We start from the raw sequence: 12,011 nt of genomic DNA, 5'->3' as shown, positions 1-12,011 counted from the left end.
ATTACACAGGGTGATCTTTTCCTGTTCCAACTTCCCCTTTAACAACACAAATCTGCCTTCTTTATCTTTATGTTCTGAAATAAAATCAAATCTGATGTTGTTTGATATAAGAATGGCTACCCCTCTTTTTTTCCCCAATCTGTGAGAAGCAAAATATGTTTTTCTATACCCCATTTTCTTTATTTTCTCATGTTCTTCATTTGACAAATGTGTTTCCTGTAAGAAACCAATGCCAACCTGCTCTCGTTTAAGCTTTGAAATGATCTTGCTTCTTTTAATGGGATTTTTTATACCATTCACATTCAGCGTCTGTATATTATAACACTGCATATTCTCTAGACACCAATATGTTTTTTTCCACCTGCATGACAACACTCCTAGCCCTCAGAACACACAAAGAACAGAAATACATAATAACAGAACTTGTCATAACAATGAACAGGTCTTCCAAATAGGAGGGTCCCTTATTCCTCTTAATGTAGGGGGAAGTGCCACTAAGTGGGGCCCCTGCCTAGTTGCCTACTTAAAGGAAGGAAACTGAAAAAACTAATTTAAGAGTCACCTGCATCGGTTCTTCATTACTCCAATTATGAAGGGGGGGGGTCACAGTCCTCACCATACTCCTGCGCAGAGACAGCCACCCCGTGACACACTGGTACTAATCAGATGGTCTGCTTCTCTCGCTGCAAGATGATCGATTGTTTCTTCGGTGGGGGTAAGGAAGATTATTCCACCATAGCAACGTCCTCTCCGCCTGGCCGCTGAAACACCTTCAGCTTTTCACGCGCTCTCTCGCAGGCCAGGCGCGCTCCCAACGCGTCGCGGTCCCACTATATCCGTTGACAGAAGATTGTTGATCGCCTCCGCTGTGATGACTTTGGACCTGTTTGCAGACACCGGTCCCACTGTGAATCCACATCTTCTTAGGTCCAGCGCAGCCTCCTCCGCGCTGCTGTAGATGACCATGCCGGAGTCAAAGTGCACACGCATTTTAGCCATCGGGGTTTGGAACCGGATAGCGTTTTCTTTGAGTGCTTTCTTAACCGGAGCATACTCTCTCCTCTTCAGTTGTATGTTTTCAGCATAATCGTGGTCGAAGAATATGCGTTTTTCTTGTATATATATAGGCTTCTTCCACGCCGCGCGGAGAATTTGTTCTTTAATGTTAAATTTCAGGAAGCGCACCACCGTGGACCGAGGTGGAGCCCCCGCTGGAGGCTGCGCACCCAGCGCTCTGTGGGCTCTCTCTATCCCCAGATTCTTCTCACTGCCTAGATCCAAACTGTCCCCGAGTTCAGTTCGAAGCATGTTTTCCACGAACCTCTGCATTGAGGTACCTTCTGCATTTTCAGGGATGCCATATACCCGCAAATTATTCCGGCGTGAGCGTCCTTCCAAATCCGTGATCTTCTCCCGAAGTAATTTCTGGTCATTTAGCAGCTGGACGATAGCATCTCTCACTCCAATGTCCCATCTCTCTTTCTCTGCCATGCTCTTCTCCATTTCTCCAAGACGCTTACCCATCTCCTCGGTCTTGTTGATAGCGGCGCTAACCCGTTGATTTATTTCGTTTGTCAGTTCGTTCAATAGGACTTTAATTTCCTCCTTTAAGCTCGTTCTCACTTGCGCTAACTCCTTCTTCATTTCTGATTTGAGGTCCCGCATGCCCTCCGCCATTACTTCACTCACCACCTTTCTTAGTGAACTAATTGTAGCAGGCAAGGCCTCATCCGCCATCTTATCTCCTTCCTCGACCGCGTGTGCTCCGCAGGCTTTGCTTTCGTGTCGCATTTCAGAGTTCCGAGACTGGACTCGTCCCTTCTTGTTTTTATCCCCACTCATTCTTCTTGAGAGAGAGTAACTTTTAACACGCTAAACCTTGGATTAGGGGGGTTTTTATATCTAGCGACGCAGGACCTCTTTTCTATGCTGCCACACTGTTCGCCATGACACCGGAAGCCATAAATGGTGAATTTCTGAACCATTGAAAGGTTTGTTGCAGTTTGACTTTACCACAGTTAGACTTATCGATCAGTTTCTTCATTATTGATTCTCTATTGGCTATCAGACTGTTTCTGCATGTCTGACCAGCTGGAGGCGCTGCTGCGTCAGAGCTGCTCAGTCACTCAACAAAAGCACTGTTTAATAGCAGGGCTGGAAGAGAAAAACTGGATTGGTGCATCCCTCCCCAGAACTAACAGAACCCAACAGAACCACCAGAACCCAGGGTTTCCCCCAGTGTATTATAAGCCTGGCAGCCCGCCATGCTTTTTTTAGCATCAATGCTAAGCTTAGCTAAATAGTAGTCAATAGCCTGTGGAGAGTCACAAGCATGTTGACTAACATGTACTTGCACCATTCAGTATGTTAAAATTAGTGTATAAGCTGAAATTAGCCAAATGCTAATGTAAGTCTAAATGCTGTCAGTAGCATGTGGGGCATCATTAGAATGTAGTCGTACATTCTGTGTCCTAAAAGATGGCTAATAAGTAAGATAAATAGCTAAAAGCTTATTTTAGGGAAAAGGCTAATAAATGCAATGCCTTGTTCAGCAAGGCAGTGCATTGCCCCCAGAAATTTTCAGTAAGCTCCATATTAAATGGCCAAACTAATCCCATGTGTAGCAGTGATGGGGTTAAATCAGTTATATAATGCCCAAAACATCCCGCCATGTCTGAGGTTCTAACATTCTGCTCAGCCTTGTAGTATCTCAGAAATCCACCATCATTGTAGTTCTAAAGGCCAGCTCAGTCCTCCTGTTTTAACTGAGTCTTCCGCCATAGTCAGAACTACAGTGATGCGTATTTGTAGTCCTAAGCAGCAGCTCTCCCTGATCTGTGTTCCGTTGCTATGGTAATTAACCCTCTGCCAGCTGTGTGAGAGACAGAGAGGTGGAGAAAGAATTCTATCTTTGTGAGACACGAAGTCAGTTTGACTAAAAAAAGCAGTCCGAACAACTCCTTCCCGTTCGGGAATCGTAATATTCGGTATTCGAAAACCGTGTGAAGCGTATGAGAGGGCTATTTGTCGTCTCCGATAGTACCGCGATTCATATCTGCAGCTCTCTCACAGTAATGGCAGTGATGAGAGAAAGATGGTGTACGCGGAGCTCTGAAAGTTTTCAGAAATATATGGAAGTCAATGGGTGAGAGCGTGAGCTTGTCCTGTCGCATCACTTTGCTCTGAAGCACCTTGACAGAAAACCGGAAGCAATAGGTAAATTTCGAAAACATTTTATGGGAGCATGACCAACTTTCATACCAATAGAGCAATTTTTGTAGGCATGAAGTTGATTTCAGGTTAGGGTTATCTGCAAGCAAACAGCAGAAATCCTGTTATCTTGAATAAATCCAGGGTGAATCCCGCTGGGTGTGTCCCCGCAGGACAAGAGGGATCTCCTGTGCCCAGTCTTCTCGTCGAGAAAATTTGATCAATCGCATTAAGAGACCGGTTGACCAGATCCATAATTTGTAGATTTGGAGGATGTGCAAAGAAAGGCTCCAAAGATATAGAAAAAGACCAAAACAGAGCAAGCAGGGCAGGGAGGGAGCAGAGGAAAAAACTCTGTCTGCCCTGTAAAGTTCATGTCTGTGTTCCGGTTGGTCGGAGCGTTAGCAGTTAACGAACCAGCGCTAACCTCATCATGCACGTCTCGTAGTCACGCATCACGCTGGTTTTATTTTATTTTATCATTATTTTTCCAGTTACATGATGCATCAAATCATATCAAATGCTTTGTCCACTTAGAGTTAATGAGCGCTGAGATCTGAGAAACTGGAGCAACCAAAACAGTTTCTGTCTCTTATTAAAACTCAGAAATGTTAGAGCTGCTAAAGCCACATTAGCAGCACTGAATTAAATCTCAGCTTGTTGCTCATCTCTGCTCAGTGCAGCAGATTGAACTCATCCTGCAGGGCCGGTCCAAGGCTGCATGAGGCCTGGGGCAGAATCTGACCTAGGGGCCCCTCTTGCTGCTAAAACCATCAGCACCTCTAACAGCTTCTGGGTTGGATTTAATCTGGGAGAGAGAGAGTAGATTAACTGGCCAACATAAAAAACAATAAGTTATTAATTGTATTTGTGAACAAACAACTCAAACTCACAGCATCAGATTGTTGCTATGGTAACAAAATAATCTGAGTATGAAGATTGGTCTTTGAACTTTTACAAAGTAAACTTGCCAGCTCTTTAAAATCTGACATTTAAATGTTAAACAATTTAAAATCTTTTAATTTATGCTGAAACAAATTAAATCAAATTTAGCAGCATTGATAATCTCAATAAATAAATGTTACATTTATATATCTGTGTTAAAATATCAGCCTTTATGGCCCCTGAAGCCCTGGGGGCCCGATGGAGCCGCTGACTTCATTTGGATTAAACAGAAGTGCAAATAATTGAGGTGACACTTTATGACGGGGTCTGCTTAAGGCTGTCATAAACATGACATAACACCTGTTATGAACATGAAGGAGTTTTTATGAATGTCTATGACTGCTGTCACTAAGTGTCACTTGGTAAATAAAGTTGCATTAAAAGTGTCATTAAGGCTGTTTGGTTTCCAACAGACTGCAGATCCTCCTCATCCTCGTCTGACCGCTCAGCACCAGACGGCCACGTCGGCTCGTCCGTCTGAGGATCGGCTCAGACCAGCGACACTCAGCTGATGAGACTATTGGTCTGAACAACAGACGCATCAAACCTCAGACTGTCTGTAACCGCCTACAGGAAGCCAACTGGGTCAGAACCAGATTCCTCATCCTGACCCCGATCAGGACTGTAGGTCCACTACCAACGTCCGAACCACGATGTCGTCGATGGCGACGTGAAGATCAGTAATTACTGAAATATAGTTTGAGTTTCTCTATATATTGCGTAACCCAAACTGGGTCTTTATATTTTTGTTTCCTGTCAACTTAACATCTGGTTCTGTTGGGTTCAGAACCACCAGAACCCAACAGAAACCCATAACCATTTCCAAGGCAACAATAACCTGCTGTTTGGACCAGCAGGGGGCAGACTGCAGGTTCCGGTTCTGGTGGAGCGGGCTCACCTCGGCTGGGGGGGGCGGTCCGGCCCGGGCTGCTGCTACGGTTGCTATGGTTACTGAGCGAGTCGCTTCCTGTGCGGCGGGGTACGGGTGGCTGGGCCTCCGGAGGGAGCGGGGGGGGCGTGGCCGGCAGGGGGATGTCCGGAGCGCTCCTGGCCCGCTCCCGGTTCTGGTTCTGGTCCCGGCCATTCTCCTTCCTGGGTTTGATGAGCTTAACCAGAGCTCTGGCTCCGGACCACTGGCTCCTCCTGAAACACACAGACCCGACATCAGAACCAGGCTGGACCAGAACCCTCCAGAACCAGCAGCGCCGCTACTTTTTGGGTGTCGGGTCGTAGAACTTGTACTGGTCCATGATCTTCTCCTCCAGCTTCTCTTTCTGCCGCCGCAGCGCGTTCAGCTTGTCTCTAAGGACACAGAGGTCAGACAGAGGTCAGACAGAGGACCCGGTTCCGGGCCGTGCCGGTCCCGGTCCGACTCACATGTAGAGCTTGTGCTCCTGGTGGAACTGCTCTTTGCTCTCCAGGCTGCGCTCCAGCAGCGTCTGGTTCTGCTGACCCAGCAGGTGGATCTGGCTCAGCAGGTGGTGGTTCTCCTCCTCCAGGTTCCCCTTCAGGCGGCTCAGCAGCTGCACAACCAGAACCAGAACCAGGACCAGGACCACCGTTACTGTCTGTAGTTCCTCTGCAGATTAACCCTGGGTGGGTTCTGGTCCGGGTTCTGACCCGACCCAGCTCGTAACTGGTACCTCACCTCACAGTGGTTGTCCAGTTTGGTCATGGAGAGGTCCAGGTTCTGGTTCTGGTCCACCAGCGAGTCGTACCGGGCCGTCCACTGACTCACTTCCTGCTGAGCCGAGCTTAACGAGTTCTTCAGCTCGTTAAGCCGCTGCTGGAGGTTCTGGTTCTGCTCGGCATGCTGGGTCTGGTTCTGGGTCAGTCTGGGCAGACGGGGAGAAACACTTGAAGAGAAACGACCCGGATCAGAACCAGGCTGGCTCTGATGCTGGTCAGCAGATAAAACCATGAATCGTTTTCCTTCCTCCTCTCGGTTCTGACCCGGTTCTGACCCTACTCACTAAAACCTCTGGTTGTTCAGCTCCTTGTTTCACCTGTCTGTGCCTGTCCTCTGTCGCCCCCTGCTGGTGCAGTTCCTCTTTCCTCATCTAGAAACTTTTTAAGCTAACTGGAAAAATGACAGCCTCTGTGTTCTGGACCGGTCCAGAACCGGGCGGCGAGGCCCGGCTTCTGGCAGATTCAGCACAGCGTCCAGAACCAGCAGGTTCTGTTCTGGTTCTCTTACCGGTCCACTTCAGACTTCAGCTGCAGGTTCTCCTGCTGGAGGAGTCGGTTCTTCTGGACCTCCTGCTTCAGCTGCTGCGCCTCCTGCTGCTCCTCCCACCGGTCCTTCAGCTGCAGCAGAGCCTGGTACCTGCAGAAACACCTGGATCAGTGAAGCGGGTCGGGTCAGGTTCTGTTCACAAGAACCAGCCCCCATGCTGTAGCTGCGGATGGCCCTACAGACCAACTCCGGCCACCAGGGGGCGACAAGCTGCCCCTGGTGGGAAGAAGTAAAATCTAAGATTGAAATATTTTATCATCTGCTGACGGAGAGGCGTCCGGTCCTGGATTGGACCGGTGGCCGAGACGGGAAAGATCGACTTCCTTCCTGTTGGACTCGAAGCTGACGGATCGTTTCCTCTTCTAGTCGTCAGAAATAATCAGAAAAAACATCGACAAGCAGCCCAGCTCTTCCTCCTGCGCAATTTGGAGGCGTGTGACGCCAGGAGGACTCACTTGCAGTGCAGAGCGCGGTGCTCGCCCTCCAGCGCCCTCTGCTGGCCCTTCAGCACTGCGTGCTGGCCGATCAGCTGCTCGTACTCGCGCGCCTGCCTCTCGTGCACGCTCAGCAGGCGCTCATGGTCGGCGAGCGCGCTTTCGCGGGCGCGCCATGCCTCATCGCGCTGCCGCTGCCACGACTCGGCCTCGGCCTCCAGGGCGCCCACCTGGCCCTGCAGCACAGCATTCTGGGCCATGAGGGAGGCGCTCTGAGAGGACACGGCTGAAATGTCCACCTGAGACACAGGAGGACAGAGGGTGAGACGGGGCGGCGCCCCCTGGGGGACGTGCGGCGGCGCAGCAGCACCTGCAGCTTGGCGGTCTGGGTGTGCAGGCCGGCGTTGTGCTCCTGCAGGGTGGAGGCGTGGCGTTGCAGCGCCGCCATCTGGCTGTTGAGGGAACTGTTCTGGCCCTCCAGCTGCTTCAGCTGCTCCTTCAGCAAGCTGCTCTCCGTCTGCAGGGAGGCGTTCTGCAGGAAACCACCAATCAGAACCGGCACCAGAACCAGAACCGGCAGATGGAGGAATCAGGAGGCTTACGCTCTTCTCCACGGCGATCAGATGATCCTGGAAGCGCAGCAGCTCAGGAGCGGCGCCACGCACCGAGGCATGCTGGGAGCTGTCCTTCTGCTGCTGAAACACAGGAACCGGCAGGACCGGGTCAGAACCATCTGATCCGGGTCAGAACCATCTGATCCGGGTCAGAACTTTGTGTGGGCCTACGGCAGTCAGTTGGCGTCGCAGGGACTCGTTCAGGGCGTTGCTCTCCTCCAGCTTCCTCTCCAGGCCGCCGATTTCCTCCTTCAGGGTCCGACGGACGTTCAGGTCCGGCGACCTGTTGGAAGATAGCAACAGAGAGGGAACGCTGACGGATCGCTGCGGTAACAACAGGGAACAGTGTAGACTGACAAAGTGAAAGTTGAGGGAACCTTGAGAAAAGGAGAGGGAACGTCAGAGTAAAGATGCTGGTCAGAATTACAGTCAGCCTTCAGCACACAGATGCTGCTGCAGCAGGTTGCTGGGTTGATGGTCCAGACCCATCAACCCAGCAACCTGCTGTCCTCTTCCTGTCCTCCCCGTTCTCCTCGTTCTACCTGTCCTCCTCGTCCTCCAATGTCTGCTCCTGCTGCAGCAGCTTCTCCTGGCTCAGTTCAATCCTCTCCAGCTCCTTGTCGAGTCTCTCCAGCTCCAGGTTCTGCTGCTGGGCCTTCAGCTTCTCAGACACCAGCTCCTGCAGAGAGAAGGTCAGAGGTCAGAGCGCCTCCTCCTGGCCGCTGCTTCCAGAGGAATCCTGCGTCTCCTCCTGACCTCCCTCAGGGTGTCCAGGGTCTTCTTGTCGATGGTAGCCTCCTTCTGCAGCTCCTTGTTCTCCCGCTCTAGCTCCTTGGCTTTAGCCGACGCCTCCTCCAGCCTCTCCAGCTCCCTCTTCAGGGTGGCGGCCTCCTTCAGAGAGGCGGAGGCCAGGCTGGCTGTCTCCTCCAGCTCCAGCTCCTTGGCCTCCTGCAGCGTTCGGACCCTCAGGTTCTCTTTCTCCAGCTGCTTGCGGCTCCTCTCTGCCTGTTCCAGATCTAACTGAAGCTTCCTCCTCTCCTCTTCGGCCTCCTCTCTCCTTCTGCGCTCCTGCTTCAGGTCCTCCACCTCCCGGCTCAGTTCCTCCTCCCTTCGCCGGTTCTCCCTGGCCCTCCCGTCCGCCTCCAGCTTCTCCTCCCTGCTCCTCTCCAGCTGCTCCTGCAGTTGTTGTTTCTCCTGGTTCAGAGCCAACAGGTTCAGCTCCAGCCTTTCCGCCCTTTTCCTCTCTCCCTGCGCCTTCTCCCTGGCCTCCTCCACACTCCTCTGGGCCTCCTGGGTCTCCCTCTGTGCCTCCTGCAGCTCTTCCTGCAGTGTGGGCAGGCGGGCAGAGGAGGAGCGCAGGTTCTCCATGGAGCGGCGGAGCTCCAGGTTCTCCATGGACAGCAGGCTGTTCTGCGCCTCCTGCTGGGCCAGTCGCTGCAGCTCCTTCTGGGCCTCCTCGGCCTCCCGCCTCAGGCGGAGCGCCTCCTGCTGCAGGGAGGTCACCTGCCTCTCCAGGGCCTCGGCGTGCTGGCTGCAGGAGCGCAGCGTCGCCACCTGGAGGCAGAGCGGGGATGAGCCGATTGTATCCGGACCAGGAACCAGCACAGATCCTGGTGCCTACCTCTCGGGTCAGAGCCTCCCTGCTCCGCTCCAGACGGGCCGCCTCCCTCTGCACCTCCTCGCAGCGCCCCGCCCGCTCCCTCAGACACTCCGCCTCCTCGCTCACCACCTTCAGCTGCGCCTCCAGGCTGGCCAGCCGTGAGCCGGCGTCCGTGACGCTCTGGTGCAGCAAGCGGTTCTTGGCCTCCGCCTCCCGGACTCGGGCCTCGCTGCTGGACTGAGCGCGCTCCTGGAGGGCCTTCACCGCCTCCGACAGGTGCTGCTGCTCGCTCTGCAGCTCTGAGATCTGATTGGACGAGACGGTGAGGGGGTTGGGGGGGTTAAATGATGGGACAAAGCGGAGAGGCAGACGTACCTGGCGGTCCTTGTCGGCCCGCAGAGCGTGCATCTCTCGCTCCAGATTCTGCTTCTCCTTCAGGAGCTCCTCCCCCAGAGACTCCATGTCCTGATTGGTCAGTTTCTCCTGGTCCAGCAGAACCTGGAGACGGTTCAGCTGGGAAAAACACGTCAGGGTTAACCAGCAGGAATCTGTCCATGGTGGCGTACGGAAAAAAACACTGCGAAGATTTACACACGATGGACGATGTATGAAAGTTTGCAAAATATACGCAAACATTTCTATGGTGACTCGTCTGATGTACGGAGACTTTTCCATCTGAACTGCTGCAGATTTTCGCTGCAGTGCAAACTTTCAGTATGAAAGCCGAGGCCTCTTCCTGGGCGAGGCCGCTGCCGTTTCTCCTGAGGAAACCAGTCAGGAGTCTGGCTCCTGATCCCAAACCGGAGGATCCACCTGAGGATCCGGAGGACTGGGATCCTCCGGATCCTCTGCTCCTGGTTCCTGACCTCAGCAGGAGAGCTCCTGCGGTTGTCCTCCACTTGCCAGTCCAGCTCCTGCTCACCTTGTTGCTCAGGCTTTGGTTCTCCCGGTCCAGCTCCTGCGTGTGCAGCTGCTGCTCCTGCAGGAGCTGGTTCTCCTCCTTCAGTCTCTCTACGGAGGCCTGCAGCTCCCGGTTCTCCTTCTCCAGCTTCAGAACCCGGCTGGAGACGCCCTCGTTGAGCTCGTGGACCAGAGACTTGCGACCTGGGGAGCAGAGAGGTCAGAGAGGTCAGCCGGTTCAGGGAGCTGACCCGGTAGCGGCCGATCAGAACCGTACTCTCTGAGGCGGGGCCGTCGTGGTTCTTGGAGAGCTGCTCCAGCTCCCAGCCCAGATGGGCCGACTCGTTCATGCTCTGCTTCTGGCCCAGCTCCAGCAGCAGGTTCTCCTCCAGCAGCTCCTCCAGCCGCCGCCGCTCGCCCTCGCGCTCCTGCAGGACAACCGGGACCGTCAGGTTCTGGTTCTGGAGGGAACCCAGGCCCAGAGAGGACTATCAGGTTCTGGTAGCGTACCATCTCCAGGTCGTGGATCTTGGCACGCAGCAGCAGGTTGTCCTTCTCCAGTGTGTGCAGCTTGTCGCAGCGCCCCCTGGCGGCCGCCAGCTGTTCCTCCAGCAGCACCTTGGTCTCCAGCAGCGTCGTGTTGTCGTCTCGCAGCTCCTGTGGGAATGAAGCGCAGTCAGGAGGCCGGACCCGACCGACGCCACACAGAACCTGTGCTCAAAGTATTGAGGCCCACCTCCATCCGGGTCTTATAGAAGTGAACGTCGTTGAGCCGCTCCTTGCAGCGGCTAAGCTCCGCCTCCAGCCTGTCCACCCGCGCTGCTCGCTCCCTCAGGGCGTCCACCTCGTCGCGGTACGCTCGGACCGAACGGGCCTCGCAGGACAGCGACTGGTTCTGATCCACAAACACATGATAAGTGTAACCGGGCCGGACGAAGGTTCTGGCTCTGAACGGAGCGAGATCGGACCTCTTGCTTGAGTTTCTGCAGCTCCTGATCCAGACGCTCCGCCTCGTGTTTTGAATCCATCAGCTGTTCTGTTTTCTCTTCCCTGCAAACAGAACCAAAACCATCGGACCCGAACTGTCACAGAACCAGTTCGGCAGCTTACATTTTTCCCATCAGCCTTTTAAAGCAGTTATTGCCATAAAATGTTGCCCATTTTTATAACTTTATGTCTCATCAGATGTTTCCCACTGTGGTCAACCTGTTCATGCAACTTCAGAGTAAAAAACTGACCACGCTTCTGCTAATGCGTCTTCATGGTTAGCTTTAGCGTCTGCTAATCTTTTATGAGTTTAGCAGTTTAGCATTAGCTTAGTGCAGCTACCCGCACACCGACAGTCGGTTCTGATGGAAAGGTTCTATTGCTGTTACCATGGAGATGCCGAGCCACAGCGACACACTGAGCAGCTTTCAGCAGCAGAAGGTCAGATATCTTGGGCAGAGCGGCTATGGATGGCATGTAGAAGAAAATCTTTTTGCCCTCCAGCGTGGAAACAACCACATGCAGGGCGTCGATATTTATAAATCTGGCCACGATTAAACGGTCGGGGTGAGTAGCGCTATGGCGGCGGAGGACTCACAGCTCCTGCCGGTAGCGGCGCAGCTTGGCCTTGGCGTCGGCCAGCTCCACAGCCAGGTGCTGCTTCTCCTCCTGTGTCGGCTCGGTTCCGGCCGGCCCGCCGTTCTTCGGGGCTCGGCCCGGCTTCCCGCCTCCCTCCGGGGGCCGCTGGTCAGACAGGTAGTCCCTCTCCAGGGTGAGGTCCAGGATGGCCTGGGGGACGGGGCAGAGGTTCTTTTGGACCCGCGGCTCAGATAGAACCCGGCCGGACGGGTCGGGCAAATCCGTACCTCCGTGGCTTTGTCTCGCTGGTCGATGAGTTGCTGTAGCGACGCAGCCATGTTGCGGGACAGCGGCTCCAGCTCCCCGGGGACCAGCTCAGCTCCTTCCTCCATCCAGGACAGATCCAGGACGTTCAGCGGGTTCTGAGTGACCTGAAGCAAAAACAGTTTCACTCCCTGGTGGAGCTAAGCCCCGCCCTCTATAAGCCCCTCCCCCTCTGAGAACCT

The 12,011-nt window shown here is 53.6% G+C and overlaps 1 protein-coding gene across 6 annotated transcripts in view; it reads right to left on the bottom strand.

Moving 5' to 3' along the window:
* LOC102218395 (protein Daple-like) overlaps positions 1-12,011 on the bottom strand; it is a 48,088-nt gene that overhangs the window by 30,649 nt on the left and 5,428 nt on the right. For 5 of the 6 annotated variants that reach the window (XR_002754491.1, XM_023352861.1, XM_023352864.1 and 2 more), the window contains exons 7-26: positions 11,793-11,936; positions 11,525-11,715; positions 10,908-10,989; positions 10,676-10,834; positions 10,450-10,596; positions 10,217-10,367; positions 9,962-10,143; positions 9,415-9,552; positions 9,061-9,345; positions 8,196-8,993; positions 7,982-8,118; positions 7,611-7,722; positions 7,428-7,520; positions 7,196-7,357; positions 6,847-7,124; positions 6,353-6,481; positions 5,804-5,990; positions 5,533-5,678; positions 5,368-5,457; positions 5,054-5,298 (exon numbers count right to left, since the gene is read on the bottom strand). Coding sequence is in view for 5 of the 6 variants with exons in the window: in XM_023352861.1 (XP_023208629.1) it covers positions 5,054-5,298; positions 5,368-5,457; positions 5,533-5,678; positions 5,804-5,990; positions 6,353-6,481; positions 6,847-7,124; positions 7,196-7,357; positions 7,428-7,520; positions 7,611-7,722; positions 7,982-8,118; positions 8,196-8,993; positions 9,061-9,345; positions 9,415-9,552; positions 9,962-10,143; positions 10,217-10,367; positions 10,450-10,596; positions 10,676-10,834; positions 10,908-10,989; positions 11,525-11,715; positions 11,793-11,936 (3,856 nt within the window). In the remaining variant the exon portion in view is untranslated. The remainder of the gene's footprint in view (positions 1-5,053; positions 5,299-5,367; positions 5,458-5,532; positions 5,679-5,803; positions 5,991-6,352; positions 6,482-6,846; positions 7,125-7,195; positions 7,358-7,427; positions 7,521-7,610; positions 7,723-7,981; positions 8,119-8,195; positions 8,994-9,060; positions 9,346-9,414; positions 9,553-9,961; positions 10,144-10,216; positions 10,368-10,449; positions 10,597-10,675; positions 10,835-10,907; positions 10,990-11,524; positions 11,716-11,792; positions 11,937-12,011) is intronic. The other variant, XM_023352862.1, reaches the window with a different exon arrangement.

This window comes from Xiphophorus maculatus, chromosome 19 (genome assembly GCF_002775205.1).
Source record: "Xiphophorus maculatus strain JP 163 A chromosome 19, X_maculatus-5.0-male, whole genome shotgun sequence".
Taxonomy (NCBI): Eukaryota; Metazoa; Chordata; class Actinopteri; order Cyprinodontiformes; family Poeciliidae; genus Xiphophorus; species Xiphophorus maculatus.
Note: the sequence above shows the minus strand (reverse complement) of the source record. Positions and strands in the feature narration are given on the sequence as shown.